Source organism: Nerophis lumbriciformis, linkage group LG09 (assembly GCF_033978685.3).
Source record: "Nerophis lumbriciformis linkage group LG09, RoL_Nlum_v2.1, whole genome shotgun sequence".
Taxonomy (NCBI): Eukaryota; Metazoa; Chordata; class Actinopteri; order Syngnathiformes; family Syngnathidae; genus Nerophis; species Nerophis lumbriciformis.
The window spans coordinates 47587587-47615000 of NC_084556.2; the positions used below are offsets into that span (position 1 = coordinate 47587587).

Here is a 27414-nt window from a genome sequence, read left to right on the forward strand (position 1 = left end):
TGAAAATGCACCAGTGAGGAGAGTTTGTGTTGTGTAACAGTGAAGCAGGAGTTCAGAACAGTCCTCATGATCGCTCTAGCTAGCCAACAAGCTAACCTCGCAATTGTTCTGACCTGCGGATCAATGGAAATGAGCGTTAAGGTAAAAACTTCCTACATTTCGGCGCTAAATAAAATATGTGAAGACAATATTCATGTGAGTGACCAGAATGAAATGTTAATTATCTTAAGAGGATTAATCACATCGTTGACAAGAATGATCTACATTTTGTTACTTTAATAAATGTTGTATAACTGACCACCATACGAAGCCTCTCAGGCGTTAACGCCTAGTTGGGAAATAGTATAGAATAGTAAACATGCTCAAGTTTACCATCTTAGACTAGCATGAAGACTGAAAAGTAGCTTGTCTTGTTTTGACTTAACATTTCTTTAAAACTGCTGTCGTTGTGGCTTGTGCAGCCCTTTGAGACACTCGTGATTTAGGGCTAAGAAATACACTTTGATTGATTGATTGATTGATTGAGCCAGCCTGCTTGTTCTGGAATAAACTAGCGAGCCTTAGTGACGCTAATCTTTAGACAAAACTGGCTGGCTAGCCTGCTAGTCTTTGGACAAAACTAGTCGGCTAGTCTTTAGACAAAACTAGTCAACTGGTCAGCTAGTCTTTAGACAAAACTAGTCAACTAGCCTGCTAGTCTTTAGACAAAACTAGTCAACTAGCCTGCTAGTCTTTAGACAAAACTGGTCAGCTAGTCTTTAGACAAAACTAGTCAACTAGCCTGCTAGTCTTTAGACAAAACTGGTCAGCTAGTCTTTAGACAAAACTAGTCAACTAGCCTGCTAGTCTTTAGACAAAACTAGTCAACTAGCCTGCTAGTCTTTAGACAAAACTGGTCAGCTAGTCTTTAGACAAAACTAGTCAACTAGCCTGCTAGTCTTTAGACAAAACTGGTCAGCTAGTCTTTAGACAAAACTAGTCAACTAGCCTGCTAGTCTTTAGACAAAACTAGTCAACTAGCCTGCTAGTCTTTAGACAAAACTGGTCAGCTAGTCTTTAGACAAAACTAGTCAACTAGCCTGCTAGTCTTTAGACAAAACTGGTCAGCTAGTCTTTAGACAAAACTAGTCAACTAGCCTGCTACTCTTTAGACAAAACTAGTCAACTAGCCTGCTAGTCTTTAGACAAAACTGGTCGGCTAGCCTGCTAGTCTTTAGACAAAACTGGCTGGCTAGCCATTAGTCTTTGGACAAAACTAGTAGGCTAGCCTGCTAGTCTTTAGAAAAAACTGGTCGGCTAGTCTTTAGACAAAACTAGTCGGCTAGTCTTTAGACAAAACTAGTCAACTAGCCTGCTAGTCTTTAGAAAAAAACTGGTCGGCTACCCTGCTAGTCTTTAGACAAAACTAGTCGGCTAGTCTTTAGACAAAACTAGTCAACTAGCCTGCTAGTCTTTAGACAAAAGTAGTCGGCTAGTCTTTAGACAAAACTGGTTGGCTCGTCTTTAGACAAAACTAGTCAACTCGCCTGCTAGTCTTTAGACAAAAGTAGTCGGCTAGTCTTTAGACAATACTACTCAACTACCCTGCTAGTCTTTAGACAAAACTAGTCGGCTAGCCTACTAGTCTTTGGACAAACCTAGTAGGCTAGCCTGCTAGTCTTTAGACAAAACTAGTCAACTAGCCTGCTAGTCTTTAGACAAAACTAGTCATCTAGCCTGCTAGTCTTTAGACAAAACTGGTCGGCTAGTCTTTAGACAAAACTAGTCAATTAGCTTTCTAGTCTTTAGACAAAAGTAGTCTGCTAGTCTTTAGACAAAACTGGTCAGCGAGTCTTTAGGCAAAACTAGTCAACTAGCCTGCTAGTCTTTAGACAAAACTGGCTGGCTAACCTACTAGTCTTTGGACAAAACTAGTAGGCTAGCCTGCTAGTCTTTGGACAAAACTGGTCGGCTAGTCTTTAGACAAAACTAGTCAACTAGCCTGCTAGTCTTTAGACAAAACTAGTCATCTAGCCTGCTAGTCTTTAAACAAAACTGGTCAGCTAGTCTTTAGACAAAACTAGTCAACTAGCCTGCTAGTCTTTGGACAAAAGTAGTTAGCTAGTCTTTAGACAAAACTGGTTGGCTAGTCTTTAGACAAAACTAGTCAACTAGCCTGCTAGTCTTAAGACAAAACTGGTCGGCTACCCTGCTAGTCTTTAGACAAAACTGGTCGGCTAGTCTTTAGACAAAACTAGTCGGCTAGCCAACTAGTCTTTGGACAAAACTAGTAGGCTAGCCTGCTAGTCTTTAGACAAAACTGGTCGGCTAGTCTTTAGACAAAACTAGTCAACTAGCCTGCTAGTCTTAAGACAAAACTGATCAGCTACCCTGCTAGTCTTTAGACAAAACTGGTCGGCTAGTCTTTAGACAAAACTAGTCGGCTAGCCTACTAGTCTTTGGACAAAGCTAGTAGGCTAGCTTGCTAGTCTTTAGACAAAACTGGTCGGCTAGTCTTTAGACAAAACTAGTCAACTAGTCTGCTAGTCTTTAGACAAAAGTAGTCGGCTCGTCTTTACACAAAACTAGTCAACTCGCCTGCTAGTCTTTAGACAAAAGTAGTCGGCTAGTCTTTAGACAAAACTGGTTGGCTAGTCTTTAGACAAAACTAGTCAACTAGTCTTTAGACAAAACTGGTCGGCTACCTTGCTAGTCTTTAGACAAAACTGGTGGGCTAGCCTGCTAGTCTTTAGACAAAACTAGCAAGCTGTCCAATCAGACACAGAGTGAGGTATACGCTAGTGTTAGGACTAAACTTACCATGAATTGATTAACGTGGACCTCGACTTAAACAAGTTGAAAAACTTATTGGGGTGTTACCATTTAGTGGTCAATTGTACGGAATATGTACTGTACTGTGCAATCTACTAATAAAAGTTTCAATCAATCAATCAAAAACTGGCTCGTCCTTAGACACAACTAGCTAGTTTGCTAGTTGTTAGAGAAATGACAGTCCAATGAGACTAAGGGGAGAAGGCAGGTGTTTGCAACTTGCGGCACAAATAATTTCATGAGCCAACAGAATCAAAATAGAGTGACTTTTGTCCTGCTCCTGAAAGCGTCATCAACACAAATAAATCCCCTGCTACGCGTAGCATCAGGTAAGTGACGGCTAATCTTTTATAATCCAGCATCTAAGTGCTTTTTTATGAGTACAGATGTGGAATGAGAGGTTGACAAAAAAGGGCATTTTAACAAAATAAAATGATTGGAAGATTGATGGGACAAATAGGAAGTGTGCGGTCGTAGAAGTTCAACTCTCCTTTTGAGGAAAAACAAGAACTTTTTATTAAACTGGCAAACATTGTTGCTTCTCTCTCATTTGCTGTAAAGTCAGGATGACCTCAGATTATTTCAATGCGATGTCGATTTTAGGATAATTTTTTTTCTACGAATGCGTTCCAAAAAAAGGGAGCGCCTGACTTGTCTGTGACCAGCAGAGGCTCCGCTATTCTGCTTCATTGCACCTGGAAACACTAACTTGTTCATTGAACCTTAGCTCCGCCTACAAAAGTAGACTTGTTTTGTTTCAAATGGCCTGAAAAGACTGAAAATGTTAGCTTGAGTGCTAGCGTCATGACTGCAAAAGGTTAGCTTGGCTGCTAGCATAACTGAAAAGTGTTAGCTTGACGGTTAGCTTCAAGACTGAAAAGGATTAGCTTGGCTGCTAGCATAACTGTGTTAGCGTCATGACTGACACCTGTTAGCTTGAATGCTAGCGTCATGACTGAAAAGTGTTAGCTTGAATGCTAGCATCATAACTGAAAGGTGTTAGCTTCAGTGCTAGCATCATGACTGAAAGTTGTTAGCTTGAGTGTTAGCGTCATGACTAAAAAGTGTTAGCTGGAGTGCTAGCGTCATGACTGAAAGGTGTTAGCTTGAGTGCTAGCGTCATGACTGAAAGTTGTTAGCTTGAGTGCTAGCGTCATGACTAAAAAGTGTTAGCTTGAGTGCTAGCGTCATGACTAAAAAGTGTTAGCTTGAGTGCTAGCGTCATGACTGAAAGCTGTTAGCTTGAGTGCTAGCGTCATGACTGAAAAGTGTTAGCTTGAGTGCTAGCGTCATGACTAAAAGGTGTTAGCTTGAGTGCTAGCGTCATGACTGAAAAGTGTTAGCTTGAGTGCTAGCATCATGACTGAAAAGTGTTAGCTTGAGTGCTAGCGTCATGACTGAAAGGTGTTAGCTTGAGTGCTAGCGTCATAACTGAAAGGTGTTAGCTTGAGTGCTAGCGTCATGACTGAAAGGTGTTACTTGAATGCTAGCGTCATGACTGAAAGGAGTTAGCTTGAGTGCTAGCGTCATGACTGAAAGGTGTTAGCTTGAGTGCTAGCGTCATAACTGAAAGGAGTTAGCTTGAGTGCTAGCGTCATGACTGAAAAGTGTTAGCTTGAGTGCTAGCGTAATGACAAAGGTGTTAGCTTGAGTGCTAGCATCATGACTGAAAGGTGTTAGCTTGAGTGCTAGCGTCATGACTGAAAAGTGTTAGCGTCATGACTGAAAGGAGTTAGCTTGAGTGCTAGCGTCATGACTGAAAAGTGTTAGCGTCATGACTGAAAGGTGTTAGCTTGAGTGCTAGCGTCATGACTGAAAGGTGTTAGCTTGACCGCTAACGTTACTTTGATCAAAGCTTGTTTATGAACACAAGCGCTCACTCTTCACGTTACGAATGAAAAGATCCACAATCACCTAAACTACCCAAAGAAAAAAATAAGGTGTTGAAGGCAGAGGCGGGTCGGCGGGTTTAGGGGGCGGGGCTTGACTAAACGCAGGAGGTGCTTCAGACTGCGGCATCATGGGGCAGCGTAGGCCTCCAGGGGGCGTGGCGCTGCACGTGGTCAGGTGAAAACAAAGCCAGGGACTTGGTGAAGCTCTGCGGCCGCCTGAGGTCACGCCTGCCGCCAACGAGCCGCTGGCTCCGCCTGGCGACCCGGCCCAGCAGCGAGGCGGTCTGGTGCCACAGTGGGTCCGTAAAACTGGCGATACTGGACTCCTGGTACGGGAGGTGGAGCCTGCGCCTTAGAGGGCGTTTATCCAGGGGGGCGGCGTAGAGGCTGGAAAAGATGCGGCCCCCCAACGTGGGCCCCAGGAGGCTGAGGCTGGTTCTGTCCGTCAAAGAGTCCTTGCGGTCTTCGTAGCCGAGGTCGGCCGGAGCGGAGCACTGCTGCAGGGGCCATCCGCCACGACTTTTCCCCCCGTTGTCCGCCGTGCTGCCTCCTTCGCCACCGCCTCGCTCCACTCTGCCAGCCTCCTCTTCCTCCTCCTGCTCTTCCGGTTCCTCCTCCGGCTCTGCAGTTGGCTCTTCCTCCATCGGACCTTCCGCCACGCCCTCCTCCTCTTCATCGTCGTCCTCTGTGATGGTGGGCGGCGGGGAGCGGGGGTCCCGCAGAAAGACTACGATGACGGTGATGTTATCGCTGGAGCCGGCGTCGCGGGCCGAGGCCACCAGCTTGTGGGCCACCATGGAGGTGTCGCCCGCGTTCTCCTGAAGGTGGTCGCTGACCACCCGGACCGCCTCGTCGGGACTGACGGTGTCCCAGAAGCCATCGCAGGCCAGAATGAGGTAGTCCTCAGAGCCGTCCAATGGGAAGACGTTGTGGTCGGCATCGCCGCAGATGTAAGGCTTGTGCTCCGAGTCGCCTGCGACAGAAGCCAGAGGTTAGTTTGTTGGCGACAGAAGTAACAGAAGCCAAAGGTTAACTTGTTAGAGGCAGAAGCCAGAGGTTAACTTGTTGGTTTGTTGGCGACAGAAGCCAGAGGATAACGTTTTGGTTTGATGGCGACATAAGTTAGTTTGTTGGCACAGAAGTCAAAGGTTAGCTTATCAGTTTGCTAACAACAGAACTTGTTGGTGACAATAGCCAAAAGTTAACTTGTTAGCGACAGAAGCCAGATGTGAGCTTGTTGGTTTGTTGGAGACAGAAGTTAGCTTGTTAGCACAGAAGCCAAAGGTTATGTTGTTGGTTTGTTAAAAACAGAACTAGAGGTTAGCTTGTTAGCGACAGAAGCCGGAGGTTAACTTGTTGGATTGTAGGTGACAATAGCCGGAAGTTAAATTGTTAGCGACAGAAGCCAGAGGTTAACTTGTTGGTTTGTTGGCAACAATAGCCAGAAGTTACCTTGTTAGCGGCAGAAGCCAGAGGTTAACTTTTTGGTTTGTTGGCGACAAAAGTCAAAGGTTAGCTTATCAGTTTGCTAACAACAGAACTTTTCAGCAACAGAAGCCAGATGTCAGCTTGTTGGTTTGTTGGCGACAGAAGTTAGCTTGTTAGCACAGAAGCCAAATGTTATGTTGTTGGTTTGCTAACAGAAATAGAGGTTAACTTGTTAGCGGCAGAAGCCAGAGGTTAATTTGTTGGTTTGTTGGCGACTGAAGTTAGTTTGGCGGCAGAAGCCAGACGATAACGTTTTGGTTTGTTGGCGACATAAGTTAGTTTGTTGGCACAGAAGTCAAAGGTTAGCTTATCGGTTTGCTAACAACAGAACTTGTTGGTGACAATAGCCAAAAGTTAACTTGTTAGCGACAGAAGCCAGATGTGAGCTTGTTGGTTTGTTGGAGACAGAAGTTAGCTTGTTGCTAAAAACAGAACTAGAGGTTAGCTTGTTAGCGATAGAAGCCGGAGGTTAACTTGTTGGATTGTTGGTGACAATAGCCAGAAGTTAACTTGTTAGCGACAGAGGCCAGAGGTTAGCTTGTTGGCGACAGAAGCCAAAGGTTATGTTGTTGGTTTGCTAACAGAAATAGAGGTTAACTTGCTAGCGACAGACTTGTTGGATTGTTGCTGACAATAGCCAGAAGTTAACTTGTTAGCAACAGAGGCCAGAGGTTAGCTTGTTGGCAACAGAATCCAGAGGTTAATTTGTTAGCGACAGAGGTTAGCTTGTTGGCAACAGAAGCCAGAGATCATGTTGTTGGTTTGCTAACAACAGAACTAGAGGTTAACTTGCTAGCGACAGACTTGTTGGATTGTTGCTGACAATACCCAGAAGTTAACTTGTTAGCGACAGAGGCCAGAGGTTAGCTTGTTGGCAACAGAATCCAGAGGTTAATTTGTTAGCAACAGAGGTTAGCTTGTTGCCAACAGAAGCCAGAGGTCATGTTGTTGGTTTGCTAACAACAGAAATAGAAGTTAACTTGTTAGCAACAGAAGCCAGAGGTTAACTTGTTAGCTACAGAAGCCAGAGGTTAACTTGTTGGTGACAAAAGCCAGAAGTTAACTTGTTTGCGACAGAGGCCAGAGGTTAGCTTGTTGGCGACAGAAGCCAAAGGTTATGTTGTTGGTTTGCTAACAGAAATAGAGGTTAACTTTCTAGCGACAGACTTGTTGGATTGTTGCTGACAATACCCAGAAGTTAACTTGTTAGCGACAGAGGCCAAAGGTTAGCTTGTTGGCGACAAAAGCCAGAGGTTAACTTGTTGGTGACAAAAGCCAGAAGTTAACTTGTTAGCGACAGAGGCCAGAGGTTAGCTTGTTGGCGACAGAAGCCAAAGGTTATGTTGTTGGTTTGCTAACAACAGAAATAGAGGTTAACTTGCTAGCGACAGAAGCCAGAGGTTAACTTGTTGGAGACAATGGCCAGAAGTTAACTTGTTAGCGACAGAAGCCAGAGGTTAACTTGTTAGCGACAGAAGCCAGAGGTTAACTTGTTAGCTACAGAAGCCAGAGGTTAACTTGTTGGTGACAAAAGCCAGAAGTTAACTTGTTTGCGACAGAGGCCAGAGGTTAGCTTGTTGGCGACAGAAGCCAAAGGTTATGTTGTTGGTTTGCTAACAGAAATAGAGGTTAACTTGCTAGCGACAGAAGCCAGAGGTTAACTTGTTGGAGACAATGGCCAGAAGTTAATTTGTTAGCGACAGAAACCAGAGGTTAACTTGTTGGAGACAATGGCCAGAAGTTAACTTGTTAGCGACAGAGGCCAGAAGTTAACTTGTTGGAGACAGAAGCCAGAGGTTAACTTGTTGGTGACAATGGCCAGAAGTTAACTTGTTAGCGACAGAAGCCAGAAGTTAACTTGTTGGTGACAAAAGCCAGAAGTTAACTTGTTAGCGACAGAGTCCAGAGGTTAGCTTGTGGGCGACAGAAGCCAAAGGTTATGTTGTTGGTTTGCTAACAGAAATAGAGGTTAACTTGCTAGCGACATACTTGTTGGATTATTGCTGACAATAGCCAGAAGTTAACTTGTTAGCGACAGAGGCCAGAGGTTAGCTTGTTGGCAACAGAATCCAGAGGTTAATTTGTTAGCGACAGAGGTTAGCTCGTTGGCAACAGAAGCCAGAGGTCATGTTGTTGGTTTGCTAACAACAGAAATAGAGGTTAACTTGCTAGCGACAGAAGCCAGAGGTTAACTTGTTGGAGACAATGGCCAGAAGTTAACTTGTTAGCAACAGAAGCCAAAGGTTAACTTGTTAGCTACAGAAGCCAGAGGTTAACTTGTTGGTGACAAAAGCCAGAAGTTAACTTGTTAGCGACAGAGGCCAGAGGTTAGCTTGTTGGCGACAGAAGCCAAAGGTTATGTTGTTGGTTTGCTAACAAAAATAGAGGTTAACTTGCTAGCGACAGACTTGTTGGATTGTTGCTGACAATACCCAGAAGTTAACTTGTTAGCGACAGAGGCCAAAAGTTAACTTGTTGGTGACAAAAGCCAGAATTTAACTTGTTAGCGACAGAGGCCAGAGGTTAGCTTGTTGGCGACAGAAGCCAAAGGTTATGTTGTTGGTTTGCTAACAGAAATAGAGGTTAACTTGCTAGCGACAGACTTGTTGGATTGTTGCTGACAATAGCCAGAAGTTAACTTGTTAGCAACAGAGGCCAGAGGTTAGCTTGTTGGCAACAGAATCCAGAGGTTAATTTGTTAGCGACAGAGGTTAGCTTGTTGGCAACAGAAGCCAGAGATCATGTTGTTGGTTTGCTAACAACAGAACTAGAGGTTAACTTGCTAGCGACAGACTTGTTGGATTGTTGCTGACAATACCCAGAAGTTAACTTGTTAGCGACAGAGGCCAGAGGTTAGCTTGTTGGCAACAGAATCCAGAGGTTAATTTGTTAGCAACAGAGGTTAGCTTGTTGCCAACAGAAGCCAGAGGTCATGTTGTTGGTTTGCTAACAACAGAAATAGAAGTTAACTTGTTAGCAACAGAAGCCAGAGGTTAACTTGTTAGCTACAGAAGCCAGAGGTTAACTTGTTGGTGACAAAAGCCAGAAGTTAACTTGTTTGCGACAGAGGCCAGAGGTTAGCTTGTTGGCGACAGAAGCCAAAGGTTATGTTGTTGGTTTGCTAACAGAAATAGAGGTTAACTTGCTAGCGACAGACTTGTTGGATTGTTGCTGACAATACCCAGAAGTTAACTTGTTAGCGACAGAGGCCAAAGGTTAGCTTGTTGGCGACAAAAGCCAGAGGTTAACTTGTTGGTGACAAAAGCCAGAAGTTAACTTGTTAGCGACAGAGGCCAGAGGTTAGCTTGTTGGCGACAGAAGCCAAAGGTTATGTTGTTGGTTTGCTAACAACAGAAATAGAGGTTAACTTGCTAGCGACAGAAGCCAGAGGTTAACTTGTTGGAGACAATGGCCAGAAGTTAATTTGTTAGCGACAGAAACCAGAGGTTAACTTGTTGGAGACAATGGCCAGAAGTTAACTTGTTAGCGACAGAGGCCAGAAGTTAACTTGTTGGAGACAGAAGCCAGAGGTTAACTTGTTGGTGACAATGGCCAGAAGTTAACTTGTTAGCGACAGAAGCCAGAAGTTAACTTGTTGGTGACAAAAGCCAGAAGTTAACTTGTTAGCGACAGAGTCCAGAGGTTAGCTTGTGGGCGACAGAAGCCAAAGGTTATGTTGTTGGTTTGCTAACAGAAATAGAGGTTAACTTGCTAGCGACATACTTGTTGGATTATTGCTGACAATAGCCAGAAGTTAACTTGTTAGCGACAGAGGCCAGAGGTTAGCTTGTGGGCGACAGAAGCCAAAGGTTATGTTGTTGGTTTGCTAACAGAAATAGAGGTTAACTTGCTAGCGACAGAAGCCAGAGGTTAACTTGTTGGAGACAATGGCCAGAAGTTAACTTGTTAGCGACAGAGGCCAGAAGTTAACTTGTTGGAGACAATGGCCAGAAGTTAACTTGTTAGCGACAGAAGCCAGAGGTTAACTTGTTGGTGACAATGGCCAGAAGTTAACTTGTTAGCAACAGAGGCCAGACGTTAACTTGTTGGAGACAATGGCCAGAAGTTAACTTGTTAGCGACAGAAGCCAGAGGTTAACTTGTTGGTGACAAAAGCCAGAAGTTAACTTGTTAGCGACAGAGTCCAGAGGTTAGCTTGTGGGCGACAGAAGCCAAAGGTTATGTTGTTGGTTTGCTAACAGAAATAGAGGTTAACTTGCTAGCGACAGAAGCCAGAGGTTAACTTGTTGGAGACAATGGCCAGAAGTTAATTTATTAGCGACAGAAGCCAGAGGTTAACTTGTTAGCGACAGAGGCCAGACGTTAACTTGTTGGAGACAATGGCCAGAAGTTAACTTGTTAGCGACAGAAGCCAGAAGTTAACTTGTTGGTGACAAAAGCCAGAAGTTAACTTGTTAGCGACAGAGTCCAGAGGTTAGCTTGTGGGCGACAGAAGCCAAAGGTTATGTTGTTGGTTTGCTAACAGAAATAGAGGTTAACTTGCTAGCGACATACTTGTTGGATTATTGCTGACAATAGCCAGAAGTTAACTTGTTAGCGACAGAGGCCAGAGGTTAGCTTGTTGGCAACAGAATCCAGAGGTTAATTTGTTAGCGACAGAGGTTAGCTCGTTGGCAACAGAAGCCAGAGGTCATGTTGTTGGTTTGCTAACAACAGAAATAGAGGTTAACTTGCTAGCGACAGAAGCCAGAGGTTAACTTGTTGGAGACAATGACCAGAAGTTAACTTGTTAGCAACAGAAGCCAAAGGTTAACTTGTTAGCTACAGAAGCCAGAGGTTAACTTGTTGGTGACAAAAGCCAGAAGTTAACTTGTTAGCGACAGAGGCCAGAGGTTAGCTTGTTGGCAACAGAATCCAGAGGTTAATTTGTTAGCAACAGAGGTTAGCTCGTTGGCAACAGAAGCCAGAGGTCATGTTGTTGGTTTGCTAACAACAGAAATAGAGGTTAACTTGCTAGCGACAGAAGCCAGAGGTTAACTTGTTGGAGACAATGACCAGAAGTTAACTTGTTAGCAACAGAAGCCAAAGGTTAACTTGTTAGCTACAGAAGCCAGAGGTTAACTTGTTGGTGACAAAAGCCAGAAGTTAACTTGTTAGCGACAGAGGCCAGAGGTTAGCTTGTTGGCGACAGAAGCCAAAGGTTATGTTGTTGGTTTGCTAACAAAAATAGAGGTTAACTTGCTAGCGACAGACTTGTTGGATTGTTGCTGACAATACCCAGAAGTTAACTTGTTAGCGACAGAGGCCAAAAGTTAACTTGTTGGTGACAAAAGCCAGAATTTAACTTGTTAGCGACAGAGGCCAGAGGTTATGTTGTTGGTTTGCTAACACAAATAGAGGTTAACTTGCTAGCGACAGACTTGTTGGATTGTTGCTGACAATACCCAGAAGTTAACTTGTTAGCGACAGAGGCCAAAGGTTAGCTTGTTGGCGACAGAAGCCAAAGGTTATGTTGTTGGTTTGCTAACAACAGAAATAGAGGTTAACTTGCGAGCGACAGACTTGTTGGATTGTTGGTGACAAAAGCCAGAAGTTAACTTGTTAGCGACAGAGGCCAGAAGTTAACTTGTTGGCAACAGAAGCCAGAGGTTAAGTTGTTGGTTTGCTAACAACAGAAATAGAGGTCAACTTACTAGCGACAGAAGCCAGAGGTTAACTTGTTGGTTTGTTGGCGACAGAAGTTAACTTGTTATGACAGAGGCCAAAGATTAGCTATTTGGTTTGCCAACAACAGAACTAGAGGTTAGTTTGTTAGCGGCAGAAGGCATTTTAAGGAGGCTAACTTACCGATGGCTCTGGATACGGACAGACTGCCGTTAACCCTCCAGGTTCCAAACCAGATGACGCAGCCGCCCAGCGCTTCGATCCTCTGCTTCTCGTCCTACAAGAAGTGTGAGGTTAGGGAGCAGGAAGGAGAAAAGGTGTGTGGATCTCACCTCTCGGTCGGGTTTGTGTGCCTTCATCAGCTCCACCACCTCACCACGCCGCACCAGGATGACCTGAGAGTCCCCCAGCCAGGCCACGTGCAGCGTGCGGCCCCGCAGGAAGGTGACCACGCCCGTGGTGCCGCAGCGTAAGTTCTGTGGAGGAGACCAGGTCAGCGAGACCAAGACCAAGACCAGGAGGAAAGCAGGACTCTGACCTCACGTGACGCCTTCTTGACAAAGTGCTGGTCTGTGATCTTGAAGGCGCGGCGCAGGGCCTCCCCCGGGTCCTGGGCCAAGGACTCCTGGCGCGCCAGGTTGACGTGGAGGTGGTTGGCGGCGTAAATGGCGGCGTCCACGCCACCGTGGCCGTCGAACACGGCGAAGAACGCTTGCTCTTCCTGATCCTGCGGAACAAAGGGCCGGAATGTTCTCAACTCCTGCTTCCACGGTGATGACTAACAGCTGCTACCTGAATGTTGAAGAGCGTGTTGAAGTCGGGGATGATGAGGTGTCGGTCCTCCATCTTGCGCCTCATGTTCTTGATGGCGTGGATGGACGTCTCGTAGTACGGCTGCGGGCGGCGGCGATACGGAATCTCTTTGCTCCACAGACTGCAGGTATCGAACAGTCGCTTGAAGATCAGACGGGCCAACTTGACCGCCTCCAGTTCTAACACACGTCAATAAAGCATTAACCAATCAATAAAGTATTAACCAATCAAACCATGGAACTAATTATCAATATAACCTCATACTGTCAATAAACCTTTGTCCAGTCTTCAAGAATCTGGTCTTTGTTTGTTACAATCTTAGTTAGTTAGAATGTTAGTTAGAATTTTAGAATGTTAGATAGTTCAAATGTTAGAATTTTAAAATGTTAGTTAGAATTGTAGAATGTTAGTTAAAATGTTACTTAGAATTTTAGAATGTTAGTTAGAATTTTAGAATGTTAGTTAAAATGTTAGTTAGAATTGTAGAGTGTTAGAATTTTAAAATGTTAGTTAGAATTTTAGAATGTTAGTTAGAATTGTAGAATGTTAGAATTTTAAAATGTTAGTTAGAATTGTAGAATGTTAGAATTTTAAAATGTTAGTTAGAATTTTAGAATGTTAGTTAGAATTGTAGAATGTTAGAATTTTAAAATGTTAGAATTGTAGAATGCTAGTTAGAATTTTAGAATGTTAGAATTGTAGAATGTTAGTTAGAATTTTAGAATGTTAGTTAGAATTGTAGAGTGTTAGATAGTTCAAATGTTAGAATTTTAAAATGTTAGTTAGAATTGTAGAATGTTAGAATTTTAAAATGTTAGTTAGAATTTTAGAATGTTAGTTAGAATTGTAGAATGTTAGAATTTTAGAATGTTAGAATTGTAGAATGTTAGTTAGAATTTTAGAATGTTAGTTAGCTAAAATGTTAGTTAGAATTTTAGAATGTTAGTTAAAATGTTAGTTAGAATTTTAGAATGATAGTTACAATTTTAGAATGTTAGTTAGTTAGAATTTTAAAATGTTAGTTAGAATTTTAGAATGTTAGGTAGAATTTTAGAATGTTAGGTAGAATTTTAGAATGTTAGTTAGCTAAAATGTTAGTTAGAATTTTAGAATGTTAGTTAAATGTTAGTCAGAATGTTTGTTAGAATGTTTTTAGAAACTTAGAATGTTAGTTAAAAATGTAGTTAAAATATTAGTTGGAATGTTTGTTTGAATCATATAATGTTTGTTAGTTAGTTAGAATGTTAGTTAGCTAGTGTATTTTAGAAACATGGAATGTTAGAATGTTTGTTAGTTAGAATCTTAGAATGTTAGTTAACATTTTTGTTAGAATGTTAGTTAGTTATGTTTGTTGGAATGTTAGTTCGAATTTTAGAATGTTAGTTATAATGTTTTCTTTAGAAACTTAGAATGTTAGTTAAAATCTTAGAATGTTAGTTAAAATTTTAGTTGGAATGTTTGTTAGAATTTTAGAATGTTAGTTAGATAAATGTTAGTAAGAATGTTAGAAGGTTTTTTTTTTAGAAACTTAGAATGTTAGTTAAAATCTTAGAATGTTAGTTAAAATTTTAGTTGGAATGTTTGTTAGAATTTTAGAATGTTAGTTAGATAAATGTTAGTAAGAATGTTAGAAGGTTTTTTTTTTAGAAACTTAGAATGTTAGTTAAAATCTTAGAATGTTAGTTAAAATTTTTGTTGGAATGTTTGTTAGAATGTTAGTTAGATAAATGTTAGAAGGTTTTTTTTTTACAAACTTAGAATGTTTGTTAAAATTTTAGTTAGAATGTTAGTTGGAATGTTTGTTAGAATGATAGAATGTTTGATAGAATGTTAGTTACAACGTTAGTTAGTTAAAATGTTAGTTATAATGTTTGTTAGAATCATAGAATGTTAGTTAGCTAGTGTGTTTTAGAATCATAGAATGTTAGTTAGAATGTTTCTTAGAATCTTAGAATGTTAGTTAACATTTTAGTTAGAATGTAAGTTAGAATGTTAGTTTGTTAGAATGTTAGTTAGATGGAATGTTTGTTAGAATGTTAGTTAAAATGTTTGTTAGAATGTTATTTAGTTAGTTAGTTAGTTAGTTAGTTAGAATGTTTGTTAGTTAGAATGTTCCTGTCGTCGATACAGACTTGCGTTTTTACAAGTAAAAACATTTTTAATATAGGAATTGAAAAATATCAGCCAGGGTTCAAGTGGCCCTTTTGGGGTGTCAGGGGGTATGGGCCCCTGAAGTTGAAGAGATTTGACTATGTTTAAGATTATTTGAAGGCATTTCCTACAAAGAATTGATGTAAAAATACAAGAAAACGTACTAAAGGTTTCTATTAGACTATGTTTACACAGCAGGCCAAAGTGGCCCAAATCACATTTTTTCTAGATCTGATTTTTTTCCCAGCTGAATGTTTACACTGCAAGTCAAATGTGATCTTTATCAGACTCCAGTGTGAACACGCACAGTTCCCAATGTGGCCTAAACCTCACTTGCATGCACATTTCGATGAAGTGAAAAGAAAGTTTACCGGATTCCATAAATGATCAAGGAAGTTGCTACTACTACAAAATAAAATAAAAGTTGCAACAAATGAGAGTTTTTTACATGAAAATAAATGAAAGTAATACAATGTATGAATGGATGTATATAGAGTGTAATATATTTGGGAGGGTTCTAATCTTTTAATGGCTGTTAGTAGAGGAGACACTTAACTATGTTAGCTTTATTTTTCAACTCACAAGTAAGCAAATACACCACAGTGTCAACTCCAATCTATTTCTTGGGAATCACAACATATATTCATTTATTAATGTTATTGACAAGTGTTGCACCTAAAATGTGTTGGTCTTAAATAGACTTTGCTCACTGAAACCGGATGTTGTGATAAAATATCTATTTCCACTGGTGACGGAGTCTTTCCGGCGCACACGAATGACGTAAATCGCCCAAAGTTGATGAAAAAGTCACATTCAGGTCGCATTGCATTTAGACTGAAGTCACATTTGAAAAGATCAGATTCCAATCGGATTTGGACTACCTCCTGATGTGGCCTGAATCTCATGCCAAAAGATCAGATTTGAAGCACTTTGGAGCGTTTAGACTGGTAAAAAAAAATCCAATCTGTGTCACTTGAGGACGAAAAACATCAGATTTGGTGTGCAACAGGTCCTGAGATGCTCTTAACTGAAAAGCACACCTCTTTTTCATGACTGTACCACAGCATCAATATTTTGTTTTTGTTGAGAAAATGTCTTGGCTATGTTAATATATCAGCCATTCCAAAAATGTACAACATCCATAGTTGATTTCATTAGTTCAAGGTTTAGTCTGGTTTGAGAAACTCTCTTCACTACGTCACTATAAAGGTATTCATGAAGACATTAGGTGTGATTGTAAAAACTCTTAATAATTTTGCTGAACTAGTGAGTCACTTAGTAAAGTCCTGCATGTAAGATTGTGTTCATGGTTTGTTCAAAATACAACATGAAGCTTTTTACGACATAAATTCATGATTATTCTGTAATGGCAAAATGGCCCCCTCTGTTCTCAACACGAGGGTTAGACATTTGACTGCACGTTGAGTTCGTAGGCCGTACTCTTCCCTGCTGCCTCAAGACAAGTTGGAAGAGAGTGACTTGGTGGTGTCACCAAACACGAGGAGACTGCCTTATGGGGCTGGTGGGTTCTCCTACCCAGGGCATTTTGCCAGCACATCACCATTTCCCTGGCACGGGGAAGGTCTACACTCAAACTGGTGGAGGGAGGGAGGCATCTAAGATCTCCATTCTAGACTAGCCGAGGCTTAGTCTAGTCCAGGGGTCGGCAACCCAAAATGTTGAAAGAGCCATATTGGACCCAAAATACAACAAAAAAATCTGTCTGGAGCCGCAACTAATTACATTTTTTTTGATTGATTGATTGAGACTTTTATTAGTAGGTTGCACAGTGAAGTACATATTCCGTACAATTGACCACTAAATGGTAACACCCGAATACGTTTTTCAACTTGTTTAAGTCGGGGTCCACTTACCGTATTTTCCGCACTATTAGCCGCACCTAAAAACCACACATTTACTCAAAAGCTGACAGTGCGGCTTATAACCCGGTACGCTTTATATATGGATTAATATTAAGATTCATTTTCATAAAGTTTCGGTCTCGCAACTACGGTAAACAGCCGCCATCTTTTTTCCCCGTAGAAGAGGAAGTGCTTCTTCTTCTACGCAAGCAACCGCCAAGGTAAGCACCCGCCCCCATAGAACAGGAAGCGCTTCTTCTTCTACTGTAAGCAACCACCCGCCCGCGTAGAAGAAGAAGAAGCGCGCGGATATTACGTTTCATTTCCTTTGTGTGTTTACATCTGTAAAGACCACAAAATGGCTCCTACTAAGCGACAGGTTTCTGGTTCATGAAAAGACGCAATCTCTCCATCCGCACACGGACTACTATTTCACAGCAACTGCCTAAAGACTTTCAAGAAAAGCTGGCTACTTTCCGTGCATATTGTAAAAACAAGATAGCTGAAAAAAAGATCCGGCCAGAGAACATTATCAACATGGACGAGGTTCCACTGACTTTTGATATTCCTGTGAACCGCACTGTGGATACAACGGGAGCACGTACGGTGAATATTCGCACCACAGGGAATGAGAAGTCATCCTTCACTGTGGTTCTAGCTTGCCATGCTAATGGCCAGAAACTTCCACCCATGGTGATATTCAAAAGGAAGACCTTGCCAAAAGAGACCTTTCCAGCCGGCGTCATCATAAAAGCTAACTCGAAGGGATGGATGGATGAAGAAAAGATGAGCGAGTGGTTAAGGTAAGTTTACGCGAAGAGGCCGGGTGGCTTTTTTCACGCAGCTCCGTCCATGTTGATATACGACTCCATGCGCGCCCACATCACGCTGGTTTTTAATATATTATTAAAGTTTGACTGACCTATCTGACTGTTTTTTTGACATTCCTTTAGCGCAGTTAGATGCGGCTTATAACACGGGGCGGCTTATAGGTGGACAAAGTTTTGAAATATGCCGTTCATTGAAGGCACGGCTTATAACCCAGGGCGCCTTATGGTGCGGAAAATACGGTAAATGGATTCATGATACAGATATATACTATCATCATAATACAGTCATCACACAAGATAATCATCGGGGTATATACATTGAATTATTTACAATCCGGGGTGTGGTTGTTATCATCAGTCATCAACAATTGAGAACAGAGAAATTAATATTGAAATAGTGTAGGTCTGACTTCGTAGGATATGTACAGCAAATAGTGGACATAGAGAGAGACAGAGAGATCAGAAGGCATAAGAAAAAGTATCTACATTTGATTGTAGATAGGGGAGTGTGTTAGTTTAGGGTTGAAGTTGTATGGAGGTGTACTTTTATTGCGGTTTTGAAGGAGGATAGAGATGCACTTTCTTTTCTACCTGTTGGGAGCGCATTCCACATTGATGTGGCATAGAAGGATAATGAGTTAAGACCTTTGTTAGATCGGAATCTGGGTTTAACGTGGTTAGTGGAGCTCCCCCTGGTGTTGTGGTTATGGCGGTCATTTACGTTAAGGAAGTAGTTTGACATGTACTTCGGTATCAGGGAGGTGTAGCGGATTTTATAGACTAGGCTCAGTGCAAGTTGTTTTACTCTGTCCTCCACCCTGAGCCAGTCCACTTTGGAGAAGTGGGTAGGAGTGGGATGGGATCTGGGGTGGAGGTCTAGAAGTAATCTGGCTAGCTTGTTCTGGGATGTTTGGAGTCTAGATTTGAGGGTTTTGGAGGTGCTAGGGTACCAGGAGGTGCATGCGTAATTGAAAAAGGGTTGAACGAGAGTTCCCGCTAGAATCTTCATGGTGCTTTTGTTGACCAGAGAGGAGATTCTATAGAGAAATGTTCGTTGGTTGACCTTTTTGATTACCTTGGTTGCCATTTCATCACAGGAAAGATTAGCCTCTAGAATGGAACCTAGGAAGGTGACCTCATCTTTCCTGGTGATAACAATGTCACCCACTTTAATAGTGAAGTCACTGACTTTCTTAAGGTTGATGTGGGACCCAAACAGGATGGATTCTGTTTTACCTAAGTGTATGGATGGATAGATAGATAAACTTATATACTTTGAGTACCTCCAATTTATATAAAAGTGTTATAATGAAGGCAACACATGAAGTGTCTATTTTTGCCTACTATCAATATGACTGTGTTGCAGGCTGAGGGTGAGATAACTCCTGGAAAAGACTGGCTTAGATGTGTGTGTCCAAGTTCAAGGAAACGGCAGTCTGTCTTCTTCTAATGGTAAATGGGTTATACTTGTATAGCGCTTTTTCTACCTTCAAGGTACTCAAAGCGCTTTGACACTATTTACACATTCACACACTGATGGCGGGAGCTGCCATGCAAGGCCCTAACCACGACCCATCAGGAGCAAGGGTGAAGTGTCTTGCTCAAGGACACAACGGACGTGACGAAGTTGGTAGAAGGTGGGGATTGAACCAGGAACCCTCAGGTTGCTGGCATGGCCACTCTCCCAACCGCGCCACGCCGTCCCCTTGATTTATTACAATCTTTGCAAGCTCTGTAACGTTTGCTGTGGTCTGGAACAACATAGCACACAAAAAACTATCAGAAATGCAGCCAATATATACAAATAATATTTGCAAATATACGTAAGTAAAGGAAATTCAATGAGCTCAAACGAGTCATAATGATGCAATATGTACACACAGCTAGCCTAAATAGCATGTTAGCATCAGTTAGCTTGCAGTGACCAAATATGCCTGATTAGCACTCCAACAAGTCAGTAACATCAACAAAGCTCACCTTTGTGCATTCACGCGCAGCATAAAATGTTTGGTGGATAAAATTGGACATAGGAGTGTCATAAAACACGTCTTTCTGTGGCAGCGTCGGAGAAAGTTGTACATGTAAACAAACTGTTGCGCCACAGTCCACGCAACTCCGGTGAGTTCAAGGACCGCCGAAATTAGTAGGACAAAACGGCGAAGCATGTGAAGCATGTTTAATATAAACCAGGGGTCCCCAAACTTTTTGACTAGTGGGACGCATTGGGTTAAAAAAATTTGGCCGGGGGCCGGGCTGTATGTATGTATGTATGTATATATATATATATATATATATATATATATATATATATATATATATATATATATATATATATATACACATTGTCTTTTATATATACACATTGTCTTTTTAATCCGTTAACATTGTCACGTTAACGATGGGAAAATTTATTTTTAGACAATATGATTTGCCTGAGCGGCTAGGAGACACCGAGAGTAACAAGCAGTAGAAAATGGATTAGAAAGGAAAGATTAAAAAAATAATAAGAAGAAGAAAAATAAAATAAAATAAATAAATAAATAAAAAAACAACTTTTTTTTTTAACTTGGGACTTCCCGTGGGCCGGATTTTGGATGCTGGGGGGCCGGATCCGGCCCGCGGGCCGTAGTTTGGGGACCCCTGATATAAACAGTGGGGTTTTTAACTAGGAAGGGTTGTGTCATGTTTGTCTTCCTCCAGAAACCATATTAAAACTAAAAATAATAATTTTCATACATTTTTGAAAAACTAGCGTGGCTTCAGAGCCACGGGTTGCCGACGCCCGGTCCAGCCACCGTCCAGTTTTATGAAGAACTCTATTTTGACAAACCTAATGAAGTCTTTGTTGAGGACTTCACTTCTGATGTAATCAATCCCATCTTAAAAAGTGTGTAAATGTGGAAATAGTGTCAACGCGCTATGAGTACCTCCAAGGTAGAAAAGTGCCACACCCGTATATTTATTTACCATTGTTTGTTGTTCATGATTAAAGCATTTTTTCCACTCTGCTTGATCTAAAACTGAAAGTGTTACCGACTACCACAATTAAATTTCTTAATTTATTCGAGTTGTTTCTTAAAGCAAGAGAGTTGCCATTTGAAATGATTATGTAGGATCTGAGCCGAGGATGTCGTCGTGGCTTGTGCAGCCCTTTGAGACACTCGTGATTTAGAGCTATATAAGTAAACATTGATTGATCGATTGATACAGTTTTGTGTCAAGTCTGGTATTTGTTTTTTTTCCCCTACAAAACTAAACGGAATGAACACTCTCCAAGTCTGCTGGTTGCAAGTGTTGTCATGCTGGCTGCAGTCAGAGGTTGAAAAACAAACAATTGATGGATTGCATCATTACAAGTTGTTGGCTTGCATGAATAAGTCTCAGACTGATGTTTGTAAAACCCCCTCTAGTGGCCAAATGCCAGCATAAGCATCATAACGGCGGGAGAAGTAGGACAAAGCCCTGGTGGCTGTGTGTGTGTGTGTGTGTGTGTGTGTGTGTGTGTGTGTGTGTGTGTGTGTGTGTGTGTGTGTGTGTGTGTGTGTGTGTGTGTGTGTGTGTGTGTGTGTGTGTGTGTGTGTGTGTGTGTGTGTGTGTGTGTGTGTGTGTGTGTGTGTGTGTGTGTGTGTTGCCTCACGTGGTAAGGGGCCGACGCCGTCTTCTCCACTCTTGACGAGGTGGTGGATGGTGAGGTCGCTCTGCAGGATGCTGTCGGAGGTCGCTCTGGCCAAAGCCGCCGCCAAAGAGCACGGGCAGTTACTGCGTTTTGAGTTGGGAGAGGAGAGAGGACAGTTAGCACCGAAGTACATGTCAAACTACTTCCTTAACGTAAATGACCGCCATAACCACAACACCAGGGATGAGTTCCACAAACCACGTTAAACCCAGATTCCGATCTAACAAAGGTCTAAGCTCATTCTCCTTCTATGCCACATCAATATGGAATGTACTCCCAACAGGTGTAAAAGTACCGTATTTTCCGCACCATAAGCCGCCCCGTGTTATAAGCCGTGCCTTCAATGAACGGCATATTTCAAAACTTTGTCCACCTATAAGCCGCCCCGTGTTATAAGCCGCATCTAACTGCGCTACAGGGAATGTAAAAAAAACAGTCAGATAGGTCAGTTAAACTTTAATAATATATTAAAAACCAGCGTTCTAACAACTCTGTTCACTCCCAAAATGTACGGTAATGTGCAAATGTGCAATCACAAACATAGTAAAATTCAAAATAGTGCAGAGCAATAGCAATAACTTAATGTTGCTCGAACATTAATGTCACAACACACAAAATAAACATAACACTCACTTTCTGAAGTTATTCTTCATTCATAAATCCCTCGAATTCTTCTCCTACCATCAGAGTCAGTGTCGCTGTTGTTTTTCCAGCAGTTCCGTGAATCCTGCCTTCCGGAAAGCTCGGACCACAGTTGAGACCGAAATATCCGCCCAGGCATTTACGATCCACTGGCAGATGTTGGCGTATGTCGTCCGGCGCTGTCTCCCTGTCTTAGTGAAGGTGTGTTCGCCTTCGGTCATCCATTGTTCCCACGCCGTTCGCAGTCGTGCTTTAAATGCCTTGTTGACACCAATATCGAGCGGTTGGAGTTCTTTGGTTAATCCACCCGGAATGACGGCGAGTGTTGTATTTGTGTGCTTCACTTGTTTTTTGACACCATCTGTGATGTGGGCGCGCATGGAGTCGTATATCAACATGGACGGAGCTGCGTGAAAAAAGCCACCCCGCCTCTTCGCGTAAACTTCCCTTAACCACTCGCTCATCTTTTCTTCATCCATCCATCCCTTCGAGTTAGCTTTTATGATGACGCCGGCTGGAAAGTTCTCTTTTGGCAAGGTCTTCCTTTTGAATATCACCATGGGTGGAAGTTTCTGGCCATTAGCATGGCAAGCTAGAACCACAGTGTGTCGCTTAGTAGGAGCCATTTTGTGGTCTTTACAGATGTAAACACACAAAGGAAATGAAACGTAATACCCGCGCGCTTCTTCTTCTATGGGGGCGGGTGCTTACCTTGGCGGTTGCTTGCGTAGAAGAAGAAGCACTTCCTCTTCTACGGGGAAAAAAGATGGCGGCTGTTTACCGTAGTTGCGAGACCTAAACTTTATGAAAATGAATCTTAATATTAATCCATATATAAAGCGCACCGGGTTATAAGCCGCACTGTCAGCTTTTGAGTAAATTTGTGGTTTTTAGGTGCGGCTAATAGTGCGGAAAATACGGTAAGTGCATCTCTATCCTCCTTCAAAACCGCACTAAAACAACACCTCCTGGCAACTTCAACGCTTGACTAACACCCTCCCCCCTCCACGGATTGTAAATAACCAAATGTAAATAACCAAATGTATTTCTAATGTATATACTTGTTCATATGCTTTCTGAACTCACTATGTTCTCTGTCAGTCCTACAATGTTCCAATGCCCATTTCTCTGATGATGCAATTGTTGATGACTGAGTGCTGATATCAACCAAACCCTCCTCATCCCACACCCCGGATTGTAAATAATGTAAATAATTCAATGTATATACTCTGATGATTCACTTGTGTGATGACTTTATTATGCTGATATTTGTACCATGAATTGCTTTAAACAAGTTGAAAAACTTAATCGGGTGTTACCAATTAGTGGTCAATTGTACGGAATATGTACTGAACTGTGCAATCTACTAATAAAAGTTTCAATCAATCAATCAAAACCTTCTGGACCTACAAGCAGTCAGTCAACGTGCGGCTAGGTGGCTGACAAGGCCAATAGCGATACCGATTATTAACCGACAACAGATATTCATTTGCAGTAAAGGTTATTTAAACATGAATAGTTTACGTCTGTAAACATCTGGACAAGACTTGAAGTGTTTTTTCAACATGATCTTTTAGTAAACGTGGGACATGTTCAACGTTCCCTCTAAGGTGCGCGCCTGTGCAACTGCGCACTGCTCAAGCGTCCTCTGCGCACGGCAAATCTATGCCCCGCACAAAATCAAATACAAAAATAAGCGCATAAAAATTTTCTACACGACACGGACACGACAGAGAAAAGAGTTTTCGTCATCATTGCTCAAATATTGCAACGTCTGTCGAGATGCTTTGAGGACATGAATTCCATCCATCACTTTACTGAGCAAAACTCTTTATTGTCGGCCATAAACACATCACCAAAACATTAGTAAAAAAAATTATATCTAGCAAAACTGGTCATTTTCTGCAGTACAAACCAGACCAAAAGCAACTTTGTTATATCAACAGCAGCCGCTCGCTCTTTCTCACTTGCGCCAACACATGCACATATGGCACTTAGCCAGTGATGCGTTTACAGCCATACAAAAAGTCGGACAACTCCAACACCACACATAAAGTGTCATTCCAGGTCGTTACACTATGATTTACCAATCAAATGTGTGCTTATTCTAGTGTCATTTATTAGGACTCTTAATTTATAAATATTATTCATGAAATGCTGTTAGTATATTAAATAAATACTAATAAAAATATATTTTTTACAAACAGGAAGTTGCAGGAATGTACACATGATCCCCTGCTTACATCTCATTGTGCAACATGTGAATGTTTTAATGGGAACTAAATGCAATGTCTGAAAGGGGTACAAATTATTTCCAAAGCAGGACCTCCACCCAGACAAACAAAACAAGTACACAGTTCATGAAAAACAATATTTTTTGTTATTGTCATTGTAAGTGGGCCTAAACACTTATATTAGAAAATAACCTCATGGAAATGACTGCTGTCATTTGACTATAATAATAAGAGAATGTTGTCTGTCTATCTGTGTTGGCCCTGTGATGAGGTGAGGACTTGTCCAGGGTGTACCCTGCCTTCCGCCCGAATGCAGCTGAGATAGGCTCCAGCACCCCCGAAAGGGACAAGCGGTAGAAAATGGATGGATGGAGATTGAACTTGTTATTTAGTCAGGTTTGGGACAGGTGTGCTGCTGGTGTAGCCACAGTGTGCACGTCTGATGTTGCTCACATGGGCTCCACTGAATGCTCAGGGAGTTTTTGCAATTGCTCACACACATGAAACATTAGAGGGAACATTGGACATGTTTTATGTAGCGCTAATGTTGTTCATTGAGCATCAAGAAACATCTGGAATTTCACAAACATTTATTACGTGTGTACAGGAAGAGCATGGACATTTGCATTTCAAAGTATTAGAAAATCTCCTGGAAAAATTGGTTAAAATGTGTTATTTCTCTACATCAAAATAACTCTTCATCGATCCCTTTTTTTTTTTAGCAGTTTATGGCTTGAATACATTGTAAGGTTTCCTCTTGAGGAACCCTGAAATAATGCCAACATTTCAATAAAAACAGTTCTGGGCTCCTTCATGTAGATTGTAGTTGAGACATTTATCAAGATGGCTGACATTTCTTCCGGGATGTCACAGAAAGTATGAGAATGTGTGAGCTGCTGCCTGCTAATCTTTAGTTAAATAAAAAGTATCCAACATAAAAAATCCAAACTTTGTGAAAAAATCTTGACAGATATCGTTTTCTGTGGTCTTCATGTCCATCCATCTCTGTCGCGTTATTTGATTGAATCACGGAACATTAAACTCGTGGTGCTCCTTTAATGAGCCCACGCTGCGAGTGTTGCTGAGCAAACGCTGCGACGGCGTGGCGCGGTTGGGAAAGTGGCTGTGCCAGCAACCTGAGGGTTCCTGGTTTAATCCCCACCTTCTACCATCCTAGTCACGTCCTTTGTGTCCTTGAGCAAGACACTTCACCCTTGCTCCTGATGGGTCCTGGTTAGCGCCTTGCATGGCAGTGTGTGAATGTGTGTGTGTGAATGGGTGAATGTGGAAATAGTGTCAAAGCGCTTTGAGTTCCTTAAAAAGGTAGACAAGCGCTATACAAGTATAACCCATTTACCGATCGCTGGACAAAACAAACAACAGGGAGAGGAGGAAAGACGCCAGGAAAGAAGGACAAAAACTGGATTTCCATGGCAAAATATGTCAGTTTTGATACTGTAGGTGACCAGCAGGTGGGAGAGAAAGGGATAGTGATTTGTATTTTAATACTAAATAAAGATATTGTGTATACATTGTAGCTGCTGATGTAGTTCTGTTGTAGTAAGAAAATTATTTAAAATAGGGCTGATATCGATAAAGGCAGATACTGCTGTATGTCAAAATGCCAAATATCTGCGCCAAACACGTGTGACAGGTAACCATGGTAACCTCCCAATGCTGCTGCCTGTAGTTGAAGTACAATTTAAAAGGTATATAGTGGATCTACAGTGCGTCCGGAAAGTATTCACACCGCTTCGCATTTTGTTATGTTACAGCCTTACTCCAAAATTGAATACATTCATTTTTATTTATTTTTATATTTAGCTAATTTATTTAGAAAAAGAACAACTAAAAAGTGTTAATACTCACGTACATGTATTGTTTTAAGTTTTTTTTGTTATTGAAACAAAAAACATGGGGTATTGTGTGTAGAATTTTGAGGACAAAAAGGAATTTATTTCCATTTTGTAATAAGGTTTTAACATAAGATGTGGAACAAGTGAAGCGTTGTAAAACCACACTTTCAAGTAGGGCTGGGCAATATATCGATATAACTCGATATGGACAAATTACTATATCGTGATACTTCGAGTATACAAGTTCTAACGCAGTTGCTTTTAGCTGCGGGGCATTACACTACATGGCTCTTCCTCACTCTTTCTCTGTCTCTCCTTTCTCAGAGATAAAACAAGCGCCCCCCCCCACCTTCTTCTTACATTACTTCGATTCAATACGTTTCTACACACCTTCGCGGGCATAGCAGCCTCCCCTTCCCCCAGAGTACAGCCCCTACGGCACACTACACCGGCATAAGTTAAAGTTAAAGTCCCAATGATTGTCACACACACACTAGGTGTGGTGAAATTTGTCCTCTGCATTTGACCCATCCCCTTGATCACCCCATGGGAGGTGAGGGGAGCAGTGGGCAGCAGCGGTGCCGCGCCCGGGAATCATTTTTGGTGATTTAACCCCCAATTCCAACCCTTGATGCTGAGTGCCAAGCAGGGAGGTAATGGGTCCCATTTTTTTTTATAGTCTTTGTTATGACTCGGCCGGGGTTTGAACTCACAACCTACCGATCTCAGGGCGGACACTCTAACCACTAGGCCACTGAGTAGGTGGCATGGGTAACGTTAGCTGTGGTGCGAGTGGTAATACGAGAGAAAGAAGGTGCGAATCTGGTAACAAATGAAGGAAGAATTAATTCCCAAGAAAAACAGCAGGGGGTCCATCGTCTGGCGGTGGTTTGGCTTCAAGTGAGAATATGTCGAACAGACAACCGTAATTTGTCAAGTGTGGGGCAAAAGCGTTGCTACAAAAAGTAGCATTATTGCTAATATGTAGCATCATTTGAAAAGTCACCCGCTAGAGAATGAAGAGTGCTTGAAACTCAGCTTGTCAACATCTCCGGTCAGTGCCACACCAACAAAATGGGCAAGCAACCATTTCCACATCAACACCGTATGAAAAAAATAGTCAACAACAGAAGGAGATAACGTCTGCAGGAACCTACCACATAGCGAAGGACATACACTATTTGATTTCCTATTATGCAGCTCATTTTTATTTGACAGTTATTGAAATATCTTGTGTGACATCATGCACAAAAGTGCACTTTATTTGTTTTTAACTATTTTAGTGGCGTTTGGACAAAAAGTGCACTTTTTTTTTAGTGTTGTTTTGATATGTCATCTTAGTAACATCATGCACAAAAGTGCACTAATAGCTTGTTTTAAAATGTCTCTGACAATCTTGCACTTTCTGTTTTGGAAATGACATGAATGTTTCTGCCACTGCTTAAAGGGGAACATTATCACACGACCTATGTAAGCGTCAATATATACCTTGATGTTGCAGAAAAAAGACCATATATTTTTTTAACCGATTTCCG

The 27414-nt window shown here is 41.8% G+C and overlaps 1 protein-coding gene across 1 annotated transcript in view; it reads right to left on the reverse strand.

The window, feature by feature from the left end:
- Positions 1 to 1050: 1050 nt before the first annotated feature.
- ppm1e (protein phosphatase, Mg2+/Mn2+ dependent, 1E) overlaps positions 1051 to 27414 on the reverse strand; it is an 85111-nt gene continuing 58747 nt past the window's right edge. The window contains exons 3-8 of the mRNA XM_061963039.1: positions 21109 to 21230; positions 12608 to 12807; positions 12354 to 12542; positions 12148 to 12291; positions 11999 to 12092; positions 1051 to 5676 (exon numbers count right to left, since the gene is read on the reverse strand). Of these exons, the coding sequence (XP_061819023.1) occupies positions 4817 to 5676; positions 11999 to 12092; positions 12148 to 12291; positions 12354 to 12542; positions 12608 to 12807; positions 21109 to 21230 (1609 nt within the window). The 3' untranslated portion in view covers positions 1051 to 4816. The remainder of the gene's footprint in view (positions 5677 to 11998; positions 12093 to 12147; positions 12292 to 12353; positions 12543 to 12607; positions 12808 to 21108; positions 21231 to 27414) is intronic.